The sequence below is a fragment of the Heloderma suspectum genome, chromosome 6 (genome assembly GCF_057233095.1).
Source record: "Heloderma suspectum isolate Gila_16-S chromosome 6, 16-S_ref, whole genome shotgun sequence".
Taxonomy (NCBI): Eukaryota; Metazoa; Chordata; class Lepidosauria; order Squamata; family Helodermatidae; genus Heloderma; species Heloderma suspectum.
Window position 1 is genome coordinate 4,217,295 of NC_139463.1, and position 26,705 is coordinate 4,243,999.

Genomic DNA, 26,705 nt, shown 5'->3' on the forward strand with positions numbered 1-26,705 from the left:
GATTCCTCAGTCTCCTTGAATATAGCCATGAATACCAATGAGCACTTAAGTCTTTCCATATAGTAGGTTCCTACTGCTTCCTGAGTTGGCATTGTATTCCTTTTAAGAGCTTATGCCCTGTCTTCTGATCATAGGAACCCCAAGATAGCTCATAACTAAACATAACTGACAAAAAGTAATCCACTCATCTCCCAGTGACAGGATGGCCATGAGATGATGGGGGCATGTGATGTTAAGATCTTTCTCTGTTCTTGCTATTGCTGACTCTCTGGAGTGTATGGTGAGTCCAGAGAAAATGCTACATGCTCTTTTCCCTTCTTGGCTGCACAGCCAGTGATTGGTTCCGTGATCATGTCCTTCAGTGAAGCTTGCAGTTTGGAGATGAAGCTTGGGGGCTTTGAACTCTGAGGGTCAGGTGAGCTTGCTCTATGAATCTGATCCCTGAAATAAGCATCATGGAGATCCTCCTGGAAACGTGACATCAGCTCTGTCTGCAGCTGAGTTCATAAATTAACTGTCTTGTCGTAATATGTGCTTTGTTGATGCTTGTTATAATGAAGCTGCTCAGGTTGTCATTTCTCTGCAATTCATTGTGTTCATGCCCATACAGGAAAAGAGGAAAATCACATTCATGCAGGAACTCCGGGGTCTCTTTGCTTTAATGCTGGGAACATTCCGCAAATTTGTAGATCCTACTGCAGCTCTGGAACTTATCCGAGATGCATTCAAATCTCCTGAGGAGCAGCAGGTAAGGCAACTAATGCATCTTCTTAGTTCTGTGTCGTTGTACAGCTCAGTGTTGCCCAGTGTCTTTCCTACTTCAGATGAGATGGCAGCTGGATCCAATGGGTTGTACCAATTTTCTATAAACTGGGGTGGGGGGTGGGGATTTAAAGCACAACAGGGGTAGCTGAACCCTCTCCCTGCCTGCATTTTGCCATCTGAAACTCCCTGCCACTCCATTTTTTTCCTAGCAGGGGTTGCTTCCAGACTCTGAGCCTTATCAGGAAGAAAAGTTTCAAATGGTTTGGGGCAGGAGGCTTTCATTTGTCTCTCTCCCCACTGCTACTTTTCCTTTTATTTGGAGGCAGACCTATTCTGCACACAGGCCTGCCGCCATGTCTCATGAGGCCTCATAGATGCTGTGCATTGGAAATCAGCACACTTCTTAGAAAGAGCAGCCCATTTGAATGGACAAAAACTCTTCTTGGTGTTGGTGGTTGTTTTTCTTCACTGTATGGGATCTTATGGTGATTCTGAGGAAGTTCTCTGCTTCTGCTTGAAGAGAACTTCATACATATTTAGGTAGCCTCTGCTGCTAGAAGAACAAAGCGGCTCCTGTATAGCTCTTGGGGTGCACAGATCTTGCTCTTCCCCTCTTGTTTTATGTGTGTGCTCAATTTCTGTGCTGTCCTTTAACACAAATATTCTCAGCTGCTCACAATAATAAAAATGTTACAAAAATCAAACGGCAAAACCGTAATGATTCAGTTGCATGCAGCAGGTAAAACTGGTAGGATTAAAATCTTACACTAATTGTGGTGTTTGACTCTCCAATCTCTGGCTCTCTTCTAGCAAGATGTGAGTGAGTTTACCCACAAACTTCTGGATTGGCTGGAGGATGCTTTCAAACTGGCTCTGAATGTTAAGTGAGTCTAGAGAAACTTTTGTTTTAACAATTATCTTGGTAAATGACCAGAAACTGAATAGCTGTTTCTTTCCATTCGGCAGAGTAACATTTCGCATTGTGAGATTATTATTTTATTTTATTATTACATTTATTAATCGACAATCTGGCTGGTCACCCAGCCACTCTGGGCGATGTACAGCATACAATAAAAGTTTAAAACAATAAAATTCTACAATAAAAACATTTTCTAAAATACCCTGACCCACCCCAAATGCCTGCCTGAACAACCATGTTTTTAATGAACGACGGAAGCTCATTAAGGAGGGGGCATGATGGAGTTCCCTAGGGAGGGAGTTCCACAGAGTGGGGGCCACCACAGAAAAGGCCCTCTCCCTCGTCCCCACCAGTCTAGCTGTCCTGGCTGATGGGACAGAGAGAAGGCCATCCGAGGCTGATCTTGTTAAGCGGCCTGTCTGGTGCTGCTGGAGGCGCTCCTTAAGATAGGCTGGGCCGGAACCATATAGGGTTTTAAGGGTCAAAACCAACACCTTGAATTTGGCGCGGAAAACAACTGGTAACCAGTGCAACTCCTTCAGCACTGGAGTGATGTGATCTCGCCGACGGCTGCCTTTAATCAGGCGAGCCGCTGCATTCTGTACCAGCTGCAGCTTCCGAACCGTCTTCAAGGGTAACCCCATGTAGAGCACATTACAGTAGTCTAAACAAGAGGAGACCAGGGCATGTACTACCGATGGGAAATTATAGTGGTATTTCCCTTCATGTGCCAAAGCATGATCTTTGGGGGTTTGCATGAGATCTTGAATGAAATAAAAAGCTCTAGTTCCCGTTTTGATACATGTTTGAGGCTAATGGGGCATCTTCATAATCAAGTAATGTGGCCATATTAACCCTTCCCTGTTCAGCTGGCTTACTGAGGGCCCATGATACTAGGAGCTCCAACATGGCTGGCTTAAAAACCAAACTAGCTGTTAAAAAGATGCGAAGCATCACTGTGTGTACACCCAGTGTGGCTAGATGTGACTATCTGAAGCAAAATTTGAGGATCTAAATCAGGGATAAGGAATGCACGGCCTTCCGGATGTTTGACTACAACTCCCGTCATCCATTACCATTGTGTGTGCTGCCAGAAATGGAGAAAGCTGAGGAGAAAACTAATTATTTAATAGATTTATATACCACTGTCCATATTTTTAAATAACTCTAAGCGGTTTACAAGACAATTAAAAGCATTAAAATACGTCATATCCATTAAAATACAATTGAAATACATCATAATTTGCTAAAACATTTATATAAAACAGTAAGAACTAGGACTGGACTTGTGTGAAAGGATTACAAACTCCGTTTTGGTACTAAAACAAATCCCTGGGGAAAGCATGTGCTCAGAGACAACTTAATTGCCTTAATTATTACTGTACATTCTTTGTCCCTGCAGGCATTATTTTGCACCTGGTGGAAACTAGGGTTCTAGTTTAAAAGAAGAAGAAAGAGTAGATCTAGCAAGACTGAAGTCTGCCCACTCCTGCTATAGAAAACCAGTATGTCAGGGAGAAGAGTACTAGGCTCGCCTTCTTGCTGACATGCTAGTTCCGTGTTGGCATGGAATCTTTTGTGTAGAGGATTCCATCATGTTAAGCCCTAGCACAGGTTTACTACCTCATTGAAAACTAGGCCTAAATTATGTCTTTATAATAAGCTGAACTGAATATTTTAAGACCACATATCCTGTCCTTCATGCAAGTCAGTGTCGCTTCTAGTTTAAGCACCTGAGGATGGTTAACAGCCTTAATGTTATGATTATTTTTTATTGCTGTATTCCTGTGTCCAGTGAGCTAAGCTTACTGTCATTTCTCTTTCCTGAAGTGGTAACTCCCAGAATAGATCTGAGAACCCAATGATTCAACTCTTTTATGGGACTTTTCAGACTGAAGGTATTCATGAAGGTAAGCTGGAAGAGCATGTTAATCAAACCTCTGTTTGATTTTTGTTGCAACTGTATCAAATCATTGTGGCCCAATTTAACCAACACTGAGCACTAGCTTTCTCACTGAAATCAGGGGGTCTGAAAGTGCTTAACTTATGTAGGAAACAAGCTTACCGCTCTGTGTGCGTGTGTGCACACAGCCTTCATGTTGGCTGAAGGCTCACCATCAATGGTCATGGTGAGCCTTCAGCCAACTCCATAGTGTCTCTTAAGCAGACTTAATCTCTGCAATCCACAGAGTTAACATGCACCATGACGTGAAGCAGCTTGAATGGAAAACACCCTTCCTATGTTGTCTCCAGTAGCTGAGATACTTGGTTACAGTTTAATTATCAGGACTAGCAGCAACGTACCCTCCCAGTTTGGGCACTGCTGTTAGACATCCCATATAGAGATATCCTCCGCCACTGCAGGAAAAAGGAACATTGGTACTTAACATGATACGTTCATCTTATTTATTTATTTAAACATTTCTATCCTGCCGTATATCATTCAGATCTCAGGGCGGCGTACAGATAAAATAAATTTAAACAGTATAAAACAATAAATAATGTAAACACCTAGAAACATATTAAACTATTAAATAAGCTAATACCAGTTAAAATCTAAAACTGTTAAAACAATGTGCTAGGGAATGCATTTAGCCCTCAAAGGCTTTGGTAAAAAAGCCATGTTTTTACTTGGCGCTGAAACGAGACCAATGTCTGCGTCAATCGGGCCTTCAAGGGGAGGGCATTCCACAACACGGGTGCCACAGCAAAGAAAGCCCACTCCCATGTCCCACCATAGTGTATGTTTCGTACCCTTTTATTCTTGTTGGAATTGTTTGTAATTGTGCCTTTAGAGTTTCCTTTTTTAAAAAAAACAACTCCCACCCATCTTAAACGCCCTTTCTCATTAGAGTCGCATGCCATCGAACCTTACTGATCATTGTTCTGAGTTTATTAAAATTGGCTTTCCTGAAATCCAGGGTACAGGTTTGGCTACACTCGGCTTTTGCTTCCTTTAGAAACAAAAACTCAAGCATAACATGGTCACTTTCCCCCAGAGTTCCTGTAACTGCTGCTTTATCCACTAAGTCATCTCTGTTGGTTAGGATCAAGTCAAGGATAGCCGATCCTATAGTTCCTTCCTCCATTTTCTGTAGGACGAAGTTATCAGCAACACAAGTCAGGAATTTCCTGGAGGGGCCATGTTTTGCAGAATTTGTCTCCCAACAAATATCAGGGAAATTGAAGTCCCCCATTACTACTGCATCATGCTTCCTTGAAACATTGGCAGTTTGCTTTTCATAAGTTCCATCCTCATCTTCTCCTTGATTGGGTGGCTGATAGTAGACTCCTGCCGCTATATTCCTTTTATTCTTTGCTCCATTTATTTTAACCCATATGCTCTCGATGGGGCTACCAAGCTCATCCTCCTATATTTCTGTGCAGAGATATGTATTTTCCACGTATAGTGCAATTCCACCTCCCTTTCTGTTCCTTCTGTTCTTTTTGAACAAGTTATATCCTTCAATTGCTGTATTCCAGTCATGGGAGTCATCCCACCAAGTCTCAGTTACACCTATCAAGTCATAATTTTCCTCCTGTATTAAGAGTTCAAGTTTATTTTGTTTGTTGCCCATACTCTGGGCACTAGTATAAAGACATTGAAGACCTTGTGCTTTATATTCTGGCTTTCTTCCTACATGTTTTTGAAGACTATTATTGGGCGCTATTAGAGCTGTTCTCTCCGTTGTGGTGCATGAGCCCTTGTCCATTGTTGCCCCCAACTTTACATCTCCCTCCCCTGTAGGATTAGAGCCTCGTGTGGCGCAGAGTGGTAGGCGGAAGTATTGCAACCAAAACTCTCCCCAAGACCTGAGTTCGATCCCAGCGGAAGCCGGGTCTCGGGTAGCCGACTCATCCTTCCAAGGTCGGTAAAATGAGTACCCAGCCTGCTGGGGGAAAGGTAGTCACGACTGGGGAAGGCAATGGCAAACCACCCCGCTACAGTTTGCCATGAAAACGCCAGCGTAAGTGGCGTCCCTCTAGGGGTCAGTAATGACCTGGTGCTTGCACAGGAGGAACCTTTCCTTTTTCCTTCCCCTGTAGGATTCAGTTTAAAGTCCTCCTGATGAAGTTATTCATGCTGTGGCCAAACACATTCTTCCCAGCCCTTGTGAGGTGCAACCCATCCCTTGCCATCAGTCCATCTTCCAGGAAGTATAGCCTGTGGTCCCAGAATCCAAATCTCTCCCGTCAGCACCACCTTCGTAGCCAGTCATTCCCCTGGAGTATTTTTATTTCCCTTGCTCTTCCTCCTCTAGCTACTGGAAGGATGGATGAGAAAACTATCTGGGCCCCAAAGTTCTTGAGTTTCCTTCCCAAATCTTCAAAGTCACTTATGCCTTGGTTACAACCCGTTTAGACTACACATGCCCTGTGTGGCGCAGTTTTTGAAAACTGCCTGGGGATGTTCAGCTGATCTAGAATTCTAGACTGTTGATTGGAGTCAGTTACAGTGAGCATGTGATCCTTCTGTTACAACAGCATCAAAGGCTTCCAGTCTGTTTCTGGGCACAATTCCACGTGCCGGCTATGACCTATAAAGCCCTATATGGCTTGGAAACATTCTACCTGAAAGACCGCCTTTTCTCATACAAGCCTGTCTGAGTTTTAAGATCACTGGGGAAAGGGGCATTTGGTGGGGATGCGAGAGAGGGCCTTGTTGGTGGCTGCTCGAAGGCTTTGGGACTCCTTGCTGAGGGAGGGTAGGATGGCTCTGTCTTACATTTTTACATTTTTATTCAAGTAGGCCTTTGGCATGTCAACTGGTCTGTTGAGTTGGGTGCTGTTCTTAATCTTTATTGTTTTTAATTGTGTTTTAATGTATTTTCTTTTACTTATGCATTTATTTAAGGGTTAGCTTTTACAGTTAGCCACTGGAGTGCCATTTTCTTGTAGAAAGTTGGGGTATAAATAAAATTAAATAAGATACTGTGGATGTCAGTAAAACATAGGAATAGGGCCACAGCTCAGCGGTAGAGCATATTTGTTGCATGGAAAATGGTATTGGATTTAGTCCTCTGCAACTTCAATTAAAAAGGATCTTGGGTAGCAAGAGCTGGGAAAAACATTGGAGAGCTACTGTCAATTGGCATAGACAGTACAGGGCTAGAAGGGTCAGGACTTTGGCTCGGTAAGCAGCTTCACTTGCTCATGAGTAACAAATGACTAGTCATGTGATGTCAGACCAATCTTGTCTTCCAGGCAAATTAGGAAGAATGAGAAAGGAGCACTTAACCAGATAGTCTTAAGATATTCATGAGAGAATTAGAAAGCCTTGTTTGTATTAGCTCTACCAGGTACTTGTTGCAATAGCTAAATGTCTGTAAAGGGCTCTTCTGCTTGGGATTTTTTTTTTTAAGTTGGCTTCTGATTTTCTCCCTCCATGTTCAGGTGAGCCCTTTTCCAAAACGGAGACCTTTGGCCAGTATCCCCTGCAGGTAAATGGCTATAAGAACTTGTATGAGTGTTTGGAAGGAGCCATGGTAGAGAAGGAAACTGAATCATCGCCTTCTATTCAGTTAGTGAAGTACGGGCAAGAGGTTAGTTATACACAATTTGTCTTTGCTCTGCATTGCCTATGAATTAACAGTCTTAACCATCACAAATGGGAAAGTGTAAAATGTCATTTAAGCACGAGTTTTAGGTGTGATGAAATTAGTTACGTACCTGTACAGTATTTAGTGGCTGATATGATAATGCAGAACTAGCATGCTTGAGTTGTAAAATTACTGATGTCTGTTGTCCTATGTAATCTGTGTCAGGAGTTTACCTTGTAAAGGTTTTCTTGTGATGCGTAAGTGTGATAAAAGTGTCTCTTTCTGTTGAAGCCTACCTGTACCTGAGTAGGGAAGAACCACTGCCTCCATATTTTTGAAGGGCAAAAGTACAGTTCTTAACATTATGGTATGCTCTTTTGTAATGTCTTTTCCCTGTCAGTGTACATTGCACTTTCATTTTCACTCTTCTAAAAAAAATCTTCCTCCATTGATTTTCCTGTTTTTGCCTGTTAATTTAAACCATGAACCAATTATATGCTTGCTTATCTTTGACATCTTAAAACTATATTAAGTATCTCTTCATAAATGCACAGTGGAGTAGTGCAGTAGAAGACAGAAAAGGCTATTTCTCTTTGCCCCTTTTGTTTAAGAAGATGGCAAGGGCTTTTCAACTAACAAAAGAAGGAGAAAATTGTGCTCACTGGCAGAGAGCCTGAGAGAGGAAACTGGATTCATCAGGTGCCTCTGCTGCTGTGGTGATCTTTCTGTGCAGTACTGATGCTCAGACAGCACTTTGCATAATGAAAGCATTATGCAGAAAAAGAATGGGAGCATTTCTCATTATACCACATTCCTAGACCTCCTAAGACTGCCTTGTACAAGTGTTCTAATTCAAGATCTCATTCTAAGATTGTTGTAGATTTGCAGAAAACGTCTAAAGTGCTAGCAAAAACTGCCATTGGGCCAGAAAAAGAAAGCTGCTCACAATCCTACATTAGGGAATTTGAATTGCTAAAGACATGCTGCCTTATACCACCGCTTTGGGAACCTAGATGGGTAATGTTTAAAACCTGACTACTCCGTTTAGTTAATAGGTATTCTGCTTCCTCTTCTGTCATGTAAATTGTCAGCTTTCTTAAGGCTAAGGATGTATTTAAATGATCTAAAGTCTTTCATTGGCTGTTACTAAAAATATGGCACATTTTGATGGTGAGGTAAAAAGTTGTGGCAACGTCTGCAGTATTTAAGTACCACAGTCCAGCTAACTACAAATAGCACCAGGAGAATGGGTATGGTCTTTATCATGCAAGACCTGTCTGGCAGTAGATGACGAAAGTCTATTAAAAGCTGGAAACATTAGCAGGATTTTTCTAACATGCCTTTTAGAGCAGCAGTTGAAAAATTGTTCTGATCAATGTCTACTTGAAACAGTTTCTGAAGAGGTGGCAGTGATTATTTATGGTTCTAAGGCTTTTATTGTACAGTAACGTTCTAAGCCTTTTAGGTACGTACCAAGTGATTCATGGGAGGCCTGACTTAACCTGAAATTAGTTGTTGGTAATATTCTGAAATTTGTGTTGGATAATATTCTATAACCAAAAACAATGCTGTCTAGAAAAATTGTTTTGTTTTGCTGGGTATTTGACTTCCTATGCTGAGCAGCTCCAGTAGGTGTGGGGTCTGATGCTCTAAATGTTTTCTGTAATTGGATGCTGCTTGTGTGCGTACCGCATCGTTAAACAAAGAAGGCTGTTTCTAATCTAGTATCCTCCAGTCTTGGAAACTTTATATGTTTGTGTTCCAGCGCTGGTTTACAAAGCTTCCTCCCGTGTTGACCTTTGAGCTTTCCCGGTTTGAGTTCAATCAGTCACTCAGGCAGCCAGAGAAGATACACAACAAGCTAGAGTTCCCACAGATAATTTATATGGACAGGTAAGATACTGAGTGATATTGTATACAAAAGCCCCATGCTTCAGACTTCAAGGCCTGCTAGAGAAATAGCGGCATGCAGAGATCATATTTTAAAATATTTCCAATTCTCCTCTCCGCTCGAATGAGTGCTTGAGGTGACTTGCAATAAATGATAAATGCAGTACAATACAACCATTCCAAACCCCCTAAAAATTGATAAAATACATAACAAAACAGGGGAACCTTCTAAAATCAGAGAACATCCTTATTAGTAAAAGCTTGATAGAACAATTTAGCTTTTACTCAACGTTTAAAGGCCAGTAACAAGGGAGCCAGCATAACCTCCCTGGGAAGGGACTTGCGCAAAGGGGACTCTGCTACAAAGAAGGCCTGGTCTTGCCTGCCCCTCCCCCCCCCGCCCCTCCCCCCCCCGCCCCAAACCAGGAGGAGGGATACATAGCAGGGCCTCAGATGAAGAATGTAGGCACGAGACAGGTGCACCATGTTGGAGGAGCCAGTCTCTCAGATTGCCTGGCCCCAAGCTGTTGAGGGCTTTAAGCTGTTGAGGGCATTAAGAATGAGCACCTTCAGTTGGGCTTGGAAACAAATAGAAAGCCAGTGAAGTTGTCTGAAGACTGGTGTTACATGGTCTATAAAATGCATGCTAGACAAAAGTCGGGCTGCTGCGTTTTGCAGTAGCTGTAGTTTCCGAACATTTTTCAAGGGCAGGCCCACTTAGAGTTTGTTACTGTAACTTAAATGCAAGGTGATAAAGGCACAGGCCACTGTGGCCCGATCTGCCTTCCCCAGGAAAGGAAGTAAAAGCTGGGCAAAGGCACTCTTGGCCACTGGTGCCCCCTGAGCATCCAGGAGCAGTGCTGGATCCAAGACACACCCCCACCCCCACCCAGTGCTGTATATTCTTCAAAGCAGGAAGTGCATCAAGAGTAGGTTGTACTCTCAATCCCAGGCTGGCCTTTCTACTGCCAGCAGGACCTCTGTCTTGTCTGGATTGAGCCTCAGCTTATTCACCCACACCCACTTCAACCAGGACTTCCACAGCCTCCTTGGCATCAGCTGAGACAGATAGAGCTGGGTACCTTGACTAAGGCTAAACAATAGTCCCCCAAGACTACCTTTTGCGTATACTGTATGAAATAGAACTGGAACCAACTCCGTACAATGCCTCCAAGTCCCATACCACTAAGTGTCCCAGAAAGATATCATGATGGATGGCATTGAATGCTGCTGAGAGGTCCAGCAGAACTAACAAGGACACACTGTCCTGTCTAGCTCTTGGGGTGGGTTATCCACCAAGGCTCTTTCAGTCCCAGGCCTGAACCCAGACTGAAAAGGATCCAGATAATCTGTTTCATCCCAGAAAACCTGGAGTTGTGATGCCACCATCCACTTGAAAACATTACCTAAAACAGGGAAAGCTAGAGACTGGCTGATAATTATCAAGGATGGCGAGAGCGAATGAAGGCTCTTTCAGTCGAGGTCTGACCACCGCCTCCTTTAGAGAAGCTGGAACATTGCCTTCTGTCAAGGAGGCATTTATAATTGCCAACCAGTTATCTAGTCTCCCCCTCTGGCAGTTCATATAAGCCAGGCAGGGCATGTACTTGTGAATGAATAGTAAAGAAGATTCAGGCCTCAAGAAGACATTTCTTATTTAGGTTCATGTATGTTAATAAAGAAGTTATTCAAGCCAAGAGAAGGGAGAACAAGAAACTGAATGATCAGATAACACTTCTGCAGCAGAAATTGGAAAGGTAAGTGGTCTCCCCCCCAAAAAAAATATAAACTTCATATTTTCATCTACAGACTATATGGTGTGACCTAGAGCACTAGCATCCATTTCTCCCTTTCTCAACATGGAAGGAATTAAGACCCAACTAGCCTGGCCTGTCTGCCTCTGGATGTGGGTTCTCCAAGTGTAAGCATGGTGGGAATCTCCACATCTGTATAGTTTGCTCTCTCGCAGAGGTAAAAAAAAAACAAAAAACCCTGCTCTGAAGACCCTCTGCCCTGTCCCTTCCCCATCAACACTTGGTATGCTAGCACAGTCCAAAGACACTCCTTGAAGGAGGCATGCTGTTACTCAGCATCAGACACAGACATGAGTGAGTTGGTTGTCTAGCTGTTAAAGGGCTCACAGCTGAGAGTCTCCCTCCTTGTGGCCCTTTGCTTGAGGTTATAAATGACAGTTATCTGTGTTTACCGTGCCATCCTGGCTAGCAACTTACTTAAAAAGAAATTAAATTCCCACATGCTAAAATGTTCTACCAGAAATGGACATTATTATATTATTCATTTGAAGTGCCCCTCCTCAGCCAAAAAGGCTCCCACAATGGCCTGCATATGATCAATTAACCAAGATAGTCCTTGTTTGCTGACTTGCAATCTAAAAAGACATGACACACAAGGAAAAGAGAATGGGGAAGGAAGAAGAGGTGGAATTCTTTCAGCAGGGCTGGTGGAATGGCTGTGCTTCCCTTTTAAGGGCTAAGGACTTAAGGGAAAACACAATTGTTCACTAATGCTGATTAAATTAAAGAATTGTCTGTTTTTATCTCATTTGTATAAGAGTATAAGTATATACTTCAGTGTATGGGTATTCACTAAACCAAATTTGGAAAGATTGGTGTCTCTAAAAGTGGAATATGACTAGAATAATTCTCTTTTGTCACTTTTAGATACATGAGATATGGTTCTGAGGCAGACCGCTTCCCCTTGCCAGACATGCTGCAGTCTGTTCTTGAATTTGCAAGTACCAGGCCGTTGACAGTTGCACTCCATGCTCAGGCCTCAGCACCAACAGAACCCCAGGCCAAGTGCCAAACTTCAGAGATGCCTCCAATACAGAGCAGGTAAAAATTGGTTTGTTCACTTGAAGGTCATGAGGCCTCATTTCACCAGTTCTCTAAGAACTTGTTCATGGCCTTACCTCCCTCCCAGAAAACTTTAGAGTCTATTTCCATACTTTTTTCCATCTGTTTCCTTGTCTGCCAACTTTCCAGTGAAGCACTTCATTGAACACTGATGCCAAGGTAACAGTAGTTAGTTTTGCACTATAGCTGTGTCTAAACTAAAAAGAATACCTGGAGATGGGAGACCCAGCAAACAAATGTTCCAACTGTGCTAGGCCAGATGGAATCACTCCCTCACAAAGTCTTCCCCATGTCTAAACTGAAAGCAATAAAACAATGAAAACAATACAATTCAAATTACGTTAGTTTTGTGTGCTGCTTTGGGGGCCTGTGCCCAAAGACCAGCAGAGTAATACACTTTAGCTAACCATTTTCAAGTACATGTTAAAGCAGTGCCACCTTGGTTTGCATTTTCTGGTAGCATCAGTTATCCATCTCCATCCGTTTCATAGCATAATAGCAATGCAAACAGAGAGTGTCGCAGATGTGGCTAGAGCAGAGGTTACGTCTCACCAGGGAGTAGTGAAAGAACCCCTTCAGCCATCCAGATTTCCTGTGGAGATGCCAGAATATCCAGCTCCTCATGTGATCACTGAGGATGAAATGAATCTTGTTACGACCTGCCTGCGACGATGGAGAGAAGAGGTTGAGCAAGACATAAGAGGTCGGTGCCCAGTTAATGAGCTTCAACTTAAGAATTGGAGGTAGTGTCAGACATTGACCAGGTTTGCACGACCAGCGAGGAAATGAAGCCACAGAGGCTTCTTTTCCACGCCCTGCATGCGCCGGTCACACCACACCATTTTCTTAATTACACTCACCGGACGGGGTTGCTGTGTTGTCTGTACCTGGCAAGGTGCACAGCGGGGGTGGGTGCCAAATCACCCCGCACCCATGGCTTATAGGGTTGTGAGGTGGCTTGCAAGGCCCTTCCAGACACACACACCTCACCGGGTTCAGATGACATGGCAACCCGTGCCGGTGAGGGTAATTAGGGAAATGGCACGGTGTGCGACCAGGTGCATGGGGTGAGGGAAAAAAAAGCCACCATAGCTTCTTTTCCTTCACTGTCCAAACCTGGCCACTGGGTGTATGTGCAGGGCTGTTAATAGTTTGAAAGAGAACACGCAGTAACTAGTATCAGCATTAGTGTAAAGCTGCTTATTCTGAATTGAGTTGTTCAACTTGATTGTTTCATTTCAAGTTGGGCAACTTAGCAAGGAGTAGTATGGCAGAATGTGCTATGAACAGAAGGAGCCTGTATCACTCTGAACTGGTTTGCACTTCATCACTACCCATGGGTTGATAAAACCATGCATAGCTGTGAACAAGCAAGAGTGAGTGAGCAGACTGGCACCCAGTCACTCCTGTTGCAGCCAGGCAGAGCTAAGCAACCAAGGGATCCCCCATCCCTGGGTTGTTAAACCATTCCCAAAGCAGCAGTCCTCACAACCTCTACATTGTCTTACAGTGCCCATGGGCTGTTGAGGAGGGTAGGAAGTGATGCTGACAATGAAAGATGTTGAAAAGTTGGGGTGGGTGGCCCTTACCAGGCTGAAGGCTGCAATGTGAAGATAGCAGTGACCCCTGCAGGCTGGGAGGGTAACTGCAGGCTCTTTAACCCATAGACTACGATCCTAGACCTACATTGGCATGCATAGCCTGGAGTATGGTTTGGAACCTTCACCTCACAGCATCCTCATGTCAGTTATTCCTGTGGCAACATACACACCTGCCATATTCTATCTTCAACACTGACACTTGTTTCACTTAATCTATCTGGTTAGAGTGAACACAAAACTTAAATGCAAGTACAGATGTCACTCTCCTCCCTGCTGGAGAGCTTTGCTTACTGAGATCTCTATAAAAAGTATCTAGTGTGGGTCAATGTAGAAGTGTTCCAAGTTTCATACTTTTAAGTATATGATTTTAGGCTTAACTGCTCTGGTGGAAGCCTACTTTTTTTTTTTTAGGTGAGGTTTCTAGGAATTAGCCCCATGCCATCTACCTTGCTTTGTGTCAGATATCCATTTCTTCGGAAACGTCAAATGATGGAATCGCAAGCTCAGCAGTCTTGGCATTTTCCCAAGTCCTTTAATCGGGTGGGCAAGCTGTGTCCCTCAGCCTGAATTCATGCAGCCCTCAAACGCTCTCTGTATGAGTTGGTTCAGACCTCTGGCAAGAGTGACCTGTCCCTTCAGTAGCCTGCTGGGTGGAAAGTAAGAGAAAAGGGGGTGGCAGTCATTTCTGGCTCTGGTCCTGCCCACCACTCACTTTGGCCCTGCTCACTTCTGCCACGTGTTGCCTGACAGTCTGCCCGTGAGGGAATGCAGCCTTCCACCGAAAAAGATTTCCCCCCCATGCCTTGATGCATGGCGTTGCAAGTACAGCTAAATATTCATATTGGCGCTGTTACATTTCTAGGTTGCGGGGTGGAGAAAGGTTTGGAGGAAAGAATAGGCCACATCTGCATGGCCTCCATGTGTGTCTTTCTGGTGTGTGCGCCTTCAAAGTGTAGTTCAGTAGAGAACTTGTTGAAGCATCTTTAAATGTGGGGGGAGGGGCAGAGTAGGAGCAGCAGCAAATAAGAGAACTGAATTATTTTGATTAACAGATCTGAAGAACTCTATTGCACTGCTGTCCCAGTCCATTGACCAGATGTACTCTGAGCCTCAGCTCCATCAGGTAGGATATCTCAGTTTTCACCAGGGATTATATTTTTCTGTCCTTGTGCTGGCACCAGTGTATGCAGGCAGTGAGAACTGTCTACTGAATTCATTTGAGAGTTTCTTGAAAGCAAAACCCTGCTGTTCCGGAAGGGAGAGGGTGATAATTGCAGTTGTTGTACCCAACATTTTTCCCTTTTTTGTGCCAAGGATATCTGTGTTCTGTTCTTCAGGACAAATTAGACTACTAGGCTCAAGCTAAATATCTAGTTTACAAAAAATGAAAAGAAAAAAGGCTCATATGTAGACATCAAATTTTCAGTTTATATATACTATCCTGCAAATAATGAGATTACCTTGCTCTAGAACGGGATTCATCAACCAAAATATAAAGTATTCTCAAACACAGGCCCTAGATGCTTTTCTATTTTTCTGCCTTGCACCAACTCCTGTATTTGTTGAAATGAGCTGTAGATATAACTGGCAGAGTTCAGTTTTCAGTTTTCTCTTCTGTCTCAAAATGCGCTGCTGAGACCATTCTGCTCTGCTGAAAGCTCTAGAACTGCCTTGCTTGGAGGGGTTCCTGCCATTTCCTTCTAGTATGTAATGAACTGAATGCTGCAAGTCTTCAGGACTGAACAGTGCCCGCCACTTGGCTCCTCTTCTCACAAGGCTGAGGTTTTGCTGCCATATTTGTCAAGTTTTTTATGCTCTTGCTTTTCCTGCAACTGGCTTGTTTTTGGTGCTAATAAGTTAAGTGTTTTCTGGGTACTTGGGCTTGAGACCTGAAGTTAGCATTGCCACAATAACTCTGAAGCACCGCTTGCCAACATCCAAGCCGTATTGCTTCAGGAGGAAAAGCAACTCTGTGTCAAGCTGTGATTGTATGAATGGATAGTTCTTACAGGCACAACAGCTGGGAATGTCTGGCTGAATCTGTCCTGAGGTCATGTTACTTCACCTGCTAAAAATAAGTTGGAATGCCTGTTGCATATATATGTGTGCATATTTTACAGGTCCCTTACCACTTGCATGCTGTCTTGATCCACGAAGGCCAGGCCAATGCTGGCCATTACTGGGCCTACATCTACAACCAGCCTCGAAAGAGCTGGCTCAGATACAATGACATTTCTGTGACAGAGTCATCCTGGGAAGAAGTGGAAAAGGACTCTTTTGGAGGCCTGAAGAATATCAGTGCCTACTGCCTAATGTACATAAACAAAAAGCTACCACACTTTGCTGCAGGTTTGTGTGAATCATCTCGAACTATTTGCTCTGGAACTCCACTCTGCAGTGCACCTGCTCTGCTTGTGGCATATGGCTGATCTCGGGTGACATAGTGTAATGTAGATTCAGTCAGTTCTTTGGCTTCCAGAAAGAACAGATGTAGTCTCATAAAAAGTAACTTAAACTATCTGAGCATAAAAGCCAATAGAGGCCAAGAGCTTCCAGGTACCATTGGCCACCTTAACCATAATAGCCAACAATCAGGAGTGTTTCTTGCCACACTGCCTTTGGGAGGCAGATGTCTTTTCTACAGCTACTAACTCTTCATTCACCAGTCTCTTTCATGAACTTTACCACATGTAGGATGGTCTGTGAAGACTTGAATAACTTGTCCCTCCTCTGATTGGGAGCTGGACAGAGTAACTTCTTCCGGTACCTTCCAACTTCATGATTCTTGATCAGCGATGGAGTCAATCAGGTAGGAATGGTTTGATTCGTTCTCCCGTTGAAGGCATGACCAGCTTGTCCTGCTGGAAAGAGAACACACAACAGTCTCTGTTTTGGCTCTGCCATGCAGCTGAAGTGCAGGGTTTTCAGTTGTTCCTATTTCAGTGTTCTCAGGAGTGAGACCTGTTCTGTGTATTTGTTGGTAGGAATATGTTGTTTTTTCCCCTCCATCACTTCTTTATTAGGGACAAAAGGGTTTGGAGGTTTTTTTCTTGCACTTTTTTTCTTACACTTCTCTACATGGGAGTACAAGGGTACTGAGGAGATTCTCCTCAACCCTTTATGTGCTGTCTGCTCTCCTATCCTCACATCCTTGGCTCAGACATTGCCACAAAAAATCCTGACCTTATTTTTTCCTCTTTTTATCTTTAAGGGGCATCAGAATTTATTGAGGAAGTTTCTACACAAGGACTGCTCTTAGTGCCATGGTCCTACCCAATGTAGTGAGTGCTGCTTACTCTGAGAGGAAGGTTGCAAACTGCTTGTTTTTTGGCCATTTTTCTCAAGCTCATGCCACAAGTGATCTGATAGCAGGACATGTTTCTCAGTGGAGACAAGGTGGTTTAGTTACCATGTGGGCAACCAGTCTTATTATGAATGTAGCTGCCATTCCTGATGAGCACTTTAGGCCACCAGAGGTCACTGCATCACTGCCTTCCATTGAGTCTAAGTCAGTGGTGAGTGCAGAGAACCCAAGGGAGTGCTTTCCCCACTCCTTACTCTTGAAAAAGGGGCTTGGCCCCAAACCAAGGTTTTGAAGTGGTTACGTCTGCTGTGAAGGAGACACCAGCATTGCTGGCAAAGCAGTTGGCTTGCAAGTCTCTTAAACAGAGGATGTGCGAGGAGCCCTATAAGTCCAGTTCACTTTCTCCCACCTCTTCCTTTTCCACCTCCTTCTCTTTGCAAGGAAGAACAAGAGAGTGTGTAAGCAGCAGCATTCTGCTAAGCACCACAGTTCTAAATTGCATAAACGCTGATCACCTTCTTTCCCATCTCAGCTGCCCAAATTAGATCTGGTCGTAGCCTGGAGCCCAGGGCCAGCACAGTGTGACAAGGCCATTCTTTCCAATCCCCCCAGGATTCATGCTACAACTGCCAGTTTGTCCTTAGTAAAGGGAAAAATCAAGGTTATTTTTCTGGTGAAGAGGAGGGATCCCTTTCAGGAGGGAAGGGGGAGAGTTTTCTGAGGGAGATTCGCCCATTCAAACTCCACCCCATTGCAGATTTTTACTCCTGACATATATCCATGGTTCTTTTTGAACATTTTGCAGTATGGATGGAAAGCCCTCTTAAATTGATAATCGATCGTAATTTCCATTAAAAAAACAGCAACTGTACAGCATTCCCTCCCAAGGGAACTTAAAAATAAAGGCTAAGACAGTGGTAACCTGAGAGAGAAGAGAATGTTGTCCGATCCAGGCAATCAGAAGGGCATTGTAGCTCTTTGTTGTTCACATGAAGCATCTGCCCTGGTCTTCAGGGCCGCTGCTGCTGTTATAGCTCAAGTATCAGTAATGTGGGCACAAGCTCTGCTTCCCAAAGTTCCAGCAGGGACTGAACACCTTGGGGAGGTGTTTAATAACCTTTCCTAGGCAGTGGAATTTATGGTGGACTCTTCCTTGGATTGCCTGCAGTACTTGACTAGGGTTTCTGGCCCTAGCCCATCATAATGTAGCCAGTCATAATCTATGGCTTCGACAGTGGGAATTTGATCTCCAGTCCAAAGTTAACTTGGTTGTCAAGCCTTTTTAAGTAGGTAAATTTGCGGGGGGTGGGGAAATCCCGAAATGTGGTGTTGATCAAGATGGAGAAGAAAACTCTTCCATTGGATCCAAAGAAGAATGACAGTAAACAAAAGAGAGAAACTCCGTCCTTTTGTTCCAGATGTTTCATGCTTCATACCAGCCTCCCAAGCAGTTGAAACATTACTGGTCTGGTTGATAGCCTTTCAAGTTTGGGTTCCATGGAGTGTGCCCAGTCCAACCATGGAGGGGAAGTAAGAGAAGTCCATGTGATTCCTGCATTGAGCAGGGGTTTGACTCGATGGTCTTATAGGCCCCTTCCAACCCTATTATTCAGTGCTGCCAAACTCAAGGCAGTGGGGCTGGCTCCACCTCTTGCCCACAATTGGGAGCAAGCCACCGCAGACCAGTGGGTTCTAGAAATGGTTTGCCACAGTTATTCTATAGTTTCTCACAAGTTCCACGATGTCATTTCCTCCTCGGTGATCTGCAGTCCTAAACCAGTAAAGCACTGCAGATTACTGGAGACCATATAGTTTCTCCTGGACATTGATGCCATGAGGTGCTCCAGGATCTTTATGGTTCTGAAGAAGTATGGAGACTGTGGAGCCATATTAGATCTGAAGTTCCTGATTTGTTCACAGGAAATCAGAAATGGAGACTCTCGGGTTAATTCTGGAGCCGGTCTTCCCCGGCAAACTGACAGGGGTTTATTTTCACAATCTCACCCATCCCATACAGGCAGTATTTGCATTTTGCATAGGCAAGAGTCATTTCCAGTACAAAGTTCAGACTACTGTCTTTTATTTATTTATTGCATTTCTATACCGCCCCATAGCCAAAGCTCTCTGGGTGGTTTACAGAAGTTAAAACATTAAATACAATATAAAAAATTTAAAAGTCATTTACAAAAAGGCACATAAAAGCACACAGACAATATACACAAACAACATTGAAGTAAAAACAACATTGAACTATCAGTCATAACCAAAGACACATCCAGGACCAATTAAAACTCATCATGTGCTGCCAAATGCCTGGGAAAAGAGATAGGTCTTAACCTGGTGCCTAAAAGATAATAATGTTGGCGCCAGGCAGACCTCATCAGGGAGCCTGTTCCACAGATGTGAGCTGGGGGAGTCTTCCCCCAGAGTGTTCTCAAAGATCATTGTAGTGTTACTGATACATGTTCAGCTTAAGAGTATCCATGTGTACCCTTAGCTGGAAAATCTGCTGACCAGTTTGACCAAACTTGGACAAATTGGGCATGATGTTCTGGCATCTGAAATAGCAAGACTTTGTGACAGATCCAAAAATCACCTTCAACTATCTCACGGTCTGCAGCATCTTGGATCATTCTAGATACACGAAAACTTCCCTGTCACAAGAAAAGATAGAATCAAATATCTACCAGATTATGTCAACGTACAACCCCATAGCTTCAGTGCTCTGGGCCAAGCCATTGCAGTGCTACGTCCTCCTGTACCAGAGCTGGGTTATGAGCAAGGTACACATTACGGTAGAGTTGCCTTGAGAGGCAGTGAGGTCTCTTGAACAGTGGATTGATTAGAGGTGTCTGAATTGTGGGGTCCAACTTGGAGAACTCATCCGAGTCCAAATAACCACAGAGTCGGCTCTGACTGCATGGGGAGCACGTTGCCAGTTAGAGATGGTGCAAGGGCTCTGATCAACAGAAGAGGCTGGGCATCTGATGAATTGGTTGGAATTTCCACACCATTCGGTTAGCACTTAGATCCTTTGCCTGCATACTTTATCAGTGTCATGTCCTTGTAAGAACAGACAATGTAACAGCGAAGATGCATATCAGCTGCCGGGGGAACTTGATCCAGCATCCTCCTGGAGGAGACAACACTTATACTCTCATGGACAGAAGACAATCTAGCCTTAGGGTCCAGATTGTTATAGGAAGTGGTCCAAACCATACTGACATTGTGCGAGGGACTGATAAAATCGGTGAGATGACATGGAAGGTTTTCCAGTGGTGTGAAAAGCTCCATAGGATGCTTTTGATTTGAAGCTCCATAGGATGCTTCCAACTAGGGTGCCAGATGTTCTCTTTAACAGGTGGAACTGAGTAGAGCCTAGCACAAAATACACTGAAGAGGCAGGCCATTGGACACGTTCTGAGAATCTATGGTAGTATTTCTGTCCATCCATCCATAGGTTAAGCATTTTCTCTGGAGCTTCACTCATATCTTGTCCACCCATTCATGGGTTCCTTTCATGGAACTTACCTTTGGTGTTGAGAGCTTTAATGGAGGCATTCTTCAAGCCACTGTGCTCTATTCCTGGGAGGTCACTTTCCTTGTGGCCTTGGTGTAAGCCAGGAGAGTGGGGGAGCTGGGAGCTCTCTCGGTGAGAGTGGAGCTATATGTATAACCATCTGGACTGGGTGGTGATTAGACTTGATCTGGGTTTTATTCCAAAAGTAAATACTATGTTCCATTGGGCTCAGAAATTTGGTTTGGCCAACTTCTGTCCTAAGTGTTTACATGCCAGGGAAAAGAAATGGCATAGGCTGGATATGCAGAGGGCATTGTGCATTTACATCAAACATATGGAGAGTTTTATGCAGTCAGATGCTTTATGTCCTACAAAGTAGGGGATCAGGGAAGAAAGGTTTGTAGGACTACATTAGCCAGTAGGTGAGAGGCTGTATCTACTTGGCATATTCACTCCAATCCCATTCTCCAGTGGGCTTGCTTTGTTCAGAACACTGCTACATCAGCAGCCTTGCATACTAGTGCACCTTTTGGAGGACGTGTATAGGAAAGCCGCATGGGTAGCTCCTTCAACATTCATATGTCACTATTTGCATCTGCACAGGCTTCCTTCAGCCGAAGGGTTTTTCAGCAGGTTCTGTAACTGATTTTTTACACCTACCCGAAGGAGGATACTGTTAATGGGACATCGTGTTCTTGCCTGATCCACTCCCTTGCTGACTGAGAATGAAAAGTTGGACTTAACCATGAGATGTTCTTCTGGTCAGCGAGGTGTGCTGGCAGTCTCGTCCTGATATGATGGGGCCATTTTTGCTTGAATTGGCATAGGGAAGGAAAGGGCATATCAGTTTGCACAGTACTCCCAAAAAGGGTCTCTGCTGGAATCCTCTGTTTTCTCTCTTCCTATACCAGTTCCTATGTTTTGTTCTGAGCTTTTTGCTCTGTTTCAGTAGGTTTTTAAATACTTGTTTGTTTAGTCAGTCCTGAGATTACTGGGGGTTCTCCCCTTCTGGAAGGTCAGAGTTCTTTTCAGTCGGCCCTGCCTTCAACAGAAGAGGAAGTTAATGCATTCCTACCTGATCCACTCCTTGGTGACCTTATGGTAAGTCTGACTTTCCATTCAATACACATCTAGCTGGTAGAAAGTCCCACTGAAACTAATGGGGGTTGAGGAGAGGTAATCACCCCATAGTAATGCTTTGTGTTTGAGATGGAAGTTGCCACAATTGTAATTTTTTTTAATGTAAGCTGTTTCAGGGATCCTTCTGGATCAAACAGCAGTGTTTGGGAAGAGATGAGACTTTTCATGGTCCCTTGTACACAGTTTATCTTTTGAGCCTTATGCTGTGTGTGCATGCACAGATGTTGCTAATGGCAGCTTTGAAGTGCATGTTTAGTCCACCCTAACTATGTAAATTCAAATTGTTTTAGCTGCAACTTCTGTCCAAGGTGCCTGGATAACTAAAGGATGATCTGAGTGTGAATAATCAAAGATTAACAAAGGTTATCCTTTAAGTAACTTGATTTAATAGCAAGTCCAAGAAGTGTTCAGAGTTGGGATGCAAGGGCAAACAAGTGCCAACTGGATATTTTTCCTTGGTAGACTCTGATGATGGGCAGGCCCAGAGAGAAATGGAAGCTCTGCCTCTGGAACTTCAGCGCTACATAGAACACAACAACTTGAAGCTCGAACAGGAGGTGGCAGAGTGGGAGGAGCAGTCCTCCAAGATGGCCCAGATAGATCAGTCGCCCTTGTCTGTGGGTACTCAGTATCTATCTTCTGACCCAGAACAAGGTGAGAGAAGTAACCAGTCTCTTTACAAGCCCCACTTGATATTGGTTTACTAGGTTGTTGGGAGTTGGCTGATTGGGACTGGGAGCATATCTCACTGGTATTTAAAGAACTTTGCTGGGTTTTCGTCTCTTTCTGAGCAAAATCCTGGTGCCTGGCTTTTCAAAGCCATGTATGACGTAGAATCCAGCTACCTGAAGGAACGCCTGCTCCCATACCTTGTTGTTGTTTTCGTTGTTGTTCAGTCATTAAGTCGTGTCCGACTCTTCGTGACCCCATGGACCATAGCACGCCAGGCCTTCCTGTCCTGCGCTCTCTCCCGGAGTGTGCTCAAGTTCATATTCATTGCATCCGTGATGCTATCTAGCCATCTCATCCTCTGCCGTCCCCTTCTCCTTTTGCCTTCAGTCTTTCCCAGCATCAGGGTCTTTTCCAGGGGGTTTTCTCTTTGCATTAGGTGGCCAAAATATTTGAGCTTCAGCTTCAGTATCTGTCCTTCCAATGAGCACTCAGGGTTGATTTCCTTTAGGATTGACTGATTTGACCTCTTTGCAGTCCAGGGGTCTCGTAAGAGTCTTCTCCAGCACCACAGTTCGAAAGCATCAAGTCTTCGGCACTCAGCCTTCCTTATAGTCCAGCTCTCACAGCCATACGTTGCTACTGGGAAAACCATAGCTTTGATGATACGAATCTTTGTCGGCAAGGTGATGTCTCTGCTTCTTACTGTGCTGTCTAGGTTTGCCATAGCGTTCCTCCCAAGGAGCAAGCGTCTTTTAATTTCATGGCTACAGTCACTGTCTGTGGTGATCTTGGAGCCCAAGAAAATAAAATCTGTCACTGCTTCCATTTCTTCCCCTTCCATATGCCAGGAAGTGATGGGGCCAGATGCCATGATCTTAGTTTTGTTAATGTTGAGTTTCAAACCAGCTTTTGCATTCTCCACTTTCACCCTCAAAAAGAGGCTCTTTAGATCCTCTTCGCTTTCTGCCATTAGGGTGGTATCATCTGCGTATCTGAGGTTGATGTTAATTCTCCCGGCAATCTTAATTACGACCTGTGATTCATCCAACCCGGCGTTTCTCATGATGTACTCTGCATATAAGTTAAATAAGCAGGGCGACAATATACAACCTTGTCATACTCCTTTCCCAATTTTGAACCACTCGGTTGTTCCATGTCCAGTTCTTACTGTTGCTTCTTGACCCTCGTACAGGTTTCTCAGGAGACAGGTAAGGTGGTCTGGTACCCTCATCTCTTTAAGAATTTGCCACAGTTTGTTGTGATCCACACAGTCAAAAGCTTTAGCATAGTCAGTGAAGCAGAAATAGACGTTTTTCTGGAATTCTCTTGCTTTCTCCATGATCCAGCGAATGTTGGCGATTTGATCTCTAGTTCCTCTGCCTCTTCGGAACCCAGCTTGTACTTCCGGTAGTTCTCGGTTCACGTGCTGCTGAAGCCTAGCTTGTAGGATTTTGAGCATCACCTTGCTGGCATGTGAAATGAGCGCAATTGTGCGGTAGTTTGAACACTCGTTGGCGTTGCCCTTCTTTGGAATTGGAATGTAAACTGACCTTTTCCAGTCTTGTGGCCACTGTTGAGTGTTCCAAATTTGTTGGCATATTGAGTGCAGCACTTTAACAGCATCATCTTTTAGGATTTTAAATAGCTTAGCTGGAATACTGTCATCTCCGCTAGCTTTGTTGTTACTAATGCTTCCTAAGGCCCCCTTGACGTCACTGTCTAGGATGTCTGGCTCAAGTTCAGTGACCGCACTATCATGGCTATCAGGGACATTAAGATCTTTCCTGTATAGTTCTTCTGTGTATTCTTTCCACCTCTTCTGAATCTCATCTGCTTCTGTTAGGTCCCTGCCTTCTTTGTCCTTTATCATGCCCATCTTTGCACAAAATGTTCCCTTGAGATCTCCGATTTTCTTGAAGAGATCTCTAGTCTTTCCCATTCTGTTGTTTTCCTCGATTTCTTTGCATTGTTCATTTAAGAAGGCCTTCTTGTCTCTCCTTGCTATTCTCTGGAACTCTGCATTCAGTTGGATAGATCTTCCCCTTTCTCCCTTGCTTTTCGCTTCCCTTCTTTCCTCAGCTACTTGTAAAGCCTCCTCAGACAGCCACTTGGCTTTCTTGCCTTTCTTTTTCTTTGGGATGGATTGAGTTGCTGCCTCCTGAACAATGTTACGGACCTCCGTTCATAGTTCCTCAGGCACTCTGTCTATCAGGTCTAATCCCTTAAATCTATTCCTCACCTCCACTGTATATTCATAAGGGATATGATTTAGGTCATATCTGAATGGTTTAGTGGTTTTCCCTATGTTCTTCAATTTCATACCATATTGAATTTACTAATTCAGTGAAAATACAATTGAAAATACAATTTCATACCATATTGCCCATGTATTAAGGTCCTCTTCAGAGGTTCCTCTCCAGATGCCCCTCCCATCCGACATAAAGCAGCTGGCAGAGCCTTCTTGGCAGTTGTCCCCCATCTGTGCCCTCACCAGGGAGGCTTGCCTGGTGCACAACTTATCTTTTTATTTTCCCAGGCTTTTGAATATATTTCTTATACAAGGTGCTGTTTGGTGTATTTTTTCTTGTGTTTTGGAAGCCTCCCTGGAAGCTTTGCTGAAGGATGATTATAGATATAGATATCCTTTTTTGTTGAAACAACAAGAAAAATACAAAATAAATAACCCATCCTACTAATACATCATATCTAGTACTTAAATTCAAGCCAATGAAAATAAGTAGTGTGGCTGAATGCTATTTTTGAATTTATCAATATAATTTTTTGGAATAAATACCTTCCCACTCTAGCTGTAGGCTTTGAACTAGACACTGCCTGACCCCAACATCTTGGCTTTCAGAAAGATATCTGTGGAAACATAAAACCTAGAAGGTAAATTGTAGACCACTCTTATTTTTCTCTTTTGAGAACAAAATAGCCCCTGTGAACTTGGGATAAGTTCCCTCTCCTCTGAACATGCTAAGATCAGCCAGAAGCAGACGGTTCAAGCCATTGCCAAGACAGATGATACATATGAGAAGGCTGGTGGACCAGGAGCTCTTGACAAGGTGAGAATAGTAATTGTTGGACACACTGGATCCAAATACCCTTTTCTGCTCCACAAGTGCAGACACCGTGGCACTCCACATAGCCATAGTTAACAGAACACCTGCTCTTCTTGTGCCTCTGCTGCTGCCATACACAACTTGAACTTTTTTGCTTTGCTAGTCTGTCATTTATTTCTCTTTGATTTCCTTACTCTTACTATTGTTTCATTTTCTCTGTGCTGCCACAGTCAAAGGAGGCAGAACCGGTGAATGCCCTCCCAGAAGAAGGAAGCCTTGCAGCTCAGGCAGAAGAGCAACAGGATGTTAAGGGGATGGAGACTCCTGCCGTGCCTAGCTCACAGATTTCTGAAGTGGAGATCCCCAGTGTGGGAAAGATTCTAGTTAGATCAGATGCCGATGGATATAATGAGGAGGTACACAGCTGAGTGTCTGTGTGTTTCTGCTCTAAGCAGAGTGTTGGGAGTGAGCGGCTTTCATTCTGAGCTGTTGTGGATTAGGGAAAATGCATTGCACAAATCAGCCACTGGTCTTACTGGGTTCATCTTTCCCTTTCTTTAGCATTCTGTCCCTCCTGTTCCTAAAAATATTGGAAGTAAACCTCCAAGAGGCATCTCCTGAATCTTCTTCCAAATTGTAGTCTCTTCCATCACTCTGTTCGATTTCTTTTGATACAAGACGGTCCTCAAGGTGGTTTACAGCCACGTTGCTGAAGCTAAGCAGGTCTGGGCCTGGTCAGTGCTTGGAGGGGAGACCACCTGGAAACCACATGTAGCCACCTTGAGTTCTGTGATGGAAGAAAGGTGGGATATAAATGTAATTAATAAATAAATACACAAACAAACGAATAATTCCATTGTTCTGAAGCACTGATTTGGCCACTGTGTCTATTCCCATTGCTTAATTCATTCCCAACCTCTGGCTATTGGGTGGTCAGTTGGCTGGCAATATGCTCATTACTCCTGACCACCTCAGCTGAAGGGCATTGATGGAGGAGCCAGGTACAGCAGCTGGCACAGTAGAATCTTTAACAGACTGGAGAAACAGTGGCAGCAGTTCTAGTTCTAAATCATGATTGCTTTCCTGTGCATGGAAACTCTTATGGCAGTGGCAGGTCGTGTGCACAAGGTATGGACAGAGTTGGTGCTGGGGATTGTTGGCACATGAGTAAAAACTGGTAGCTTATCATCCAGTCAGTTGCTCCACGTTAGGTCATTGCTGAGTCTGCACAAGATACCATTGTGCTATATGGGACGGGGGATGGAGAAGTAGCTAAGTCCTTCCTGTTCAGTTCTGTTCAGGTCTGTTCAGACCCTCTCCTAATGCTTGTATAGACACTCAAACCATAGTCAGTGGAAGGGCACAAAACTAATTTGTCCACCTAGTATTGGTATGTGCAGACAAACCCACAATAAG

General features: G+C 43.9%; 1 protein-coding gene across 7 annotated transcripts in view; it reads left to right on the forward strand.

Annotated features, from left to right (window-relative positions):
• The window catches only part of USP28 (ubiquitin specific peptidase 28), a 47,933-nt gene that overhangs the window by 10,234 nt on the left and 10,994 nt on the right, over window positions 1-26,705 (forward strand). For 2 of the 7 annotated variants that reach the window (XR_014783689.1, XM_084803465.1), the window contains exons 7-19: window positions 611-748; window positions 1,576-1,649; window positions 3,515-3,594; window positions 5,433-5,552; window positions 7,079-7,227; window positions 8,990-9,117; window positions 10,776-10,871; window positions 11,796-11,969; window positions 12,482-12,693; window positions 14,644-14,714; window positions 15,712-15,940; window positions 22,018-22,209; window positions 25,153-25,292. Coding sequence is in view for 6 of the 7 variants with exons in the window: in XM_084803465.1 (XP_084659591.1) it covers window positions 611-748; window positions 1,576-1,649; window positions 3,515-3,594; window positions 5,433-5,552; window positions 7,079-7,227; window positions 8,990-9,117; window positions 10,776-10,871; window positions 11,796-11,969; window positions 12,482-12,693; window positions 14,644-14,714; window positions 15,712-15,940; window positions 22,018-22,209; window positions 25,153-25,292 (1,803 nt within the window). In the remaining variant the exon portion in view is untranslated. Of the gene's footprint in view, window positions 1-610; window positions 749-1,575; window positions 1,650-3,514; window positions 3,595-5,432; window positions 5,553-7,078; window positions 7,228-8,989; window positions 9,118-10,775; window positions 10,872-11,795; window positions 11,970-12,481; window positions 12,694-14,643; window positions 14,715-15,711; window positions 15,941-22,017; window positions 22,210-25,152; window positions 25,293-25,519; window positions 25,706-26,705 lie in introns of all 7 variants that reach the window. The other 5 variants (XM_084803471.1, XM_084803467.1, XM_084803466.1 and 2 more) reach the window with 5 other exon arrangements.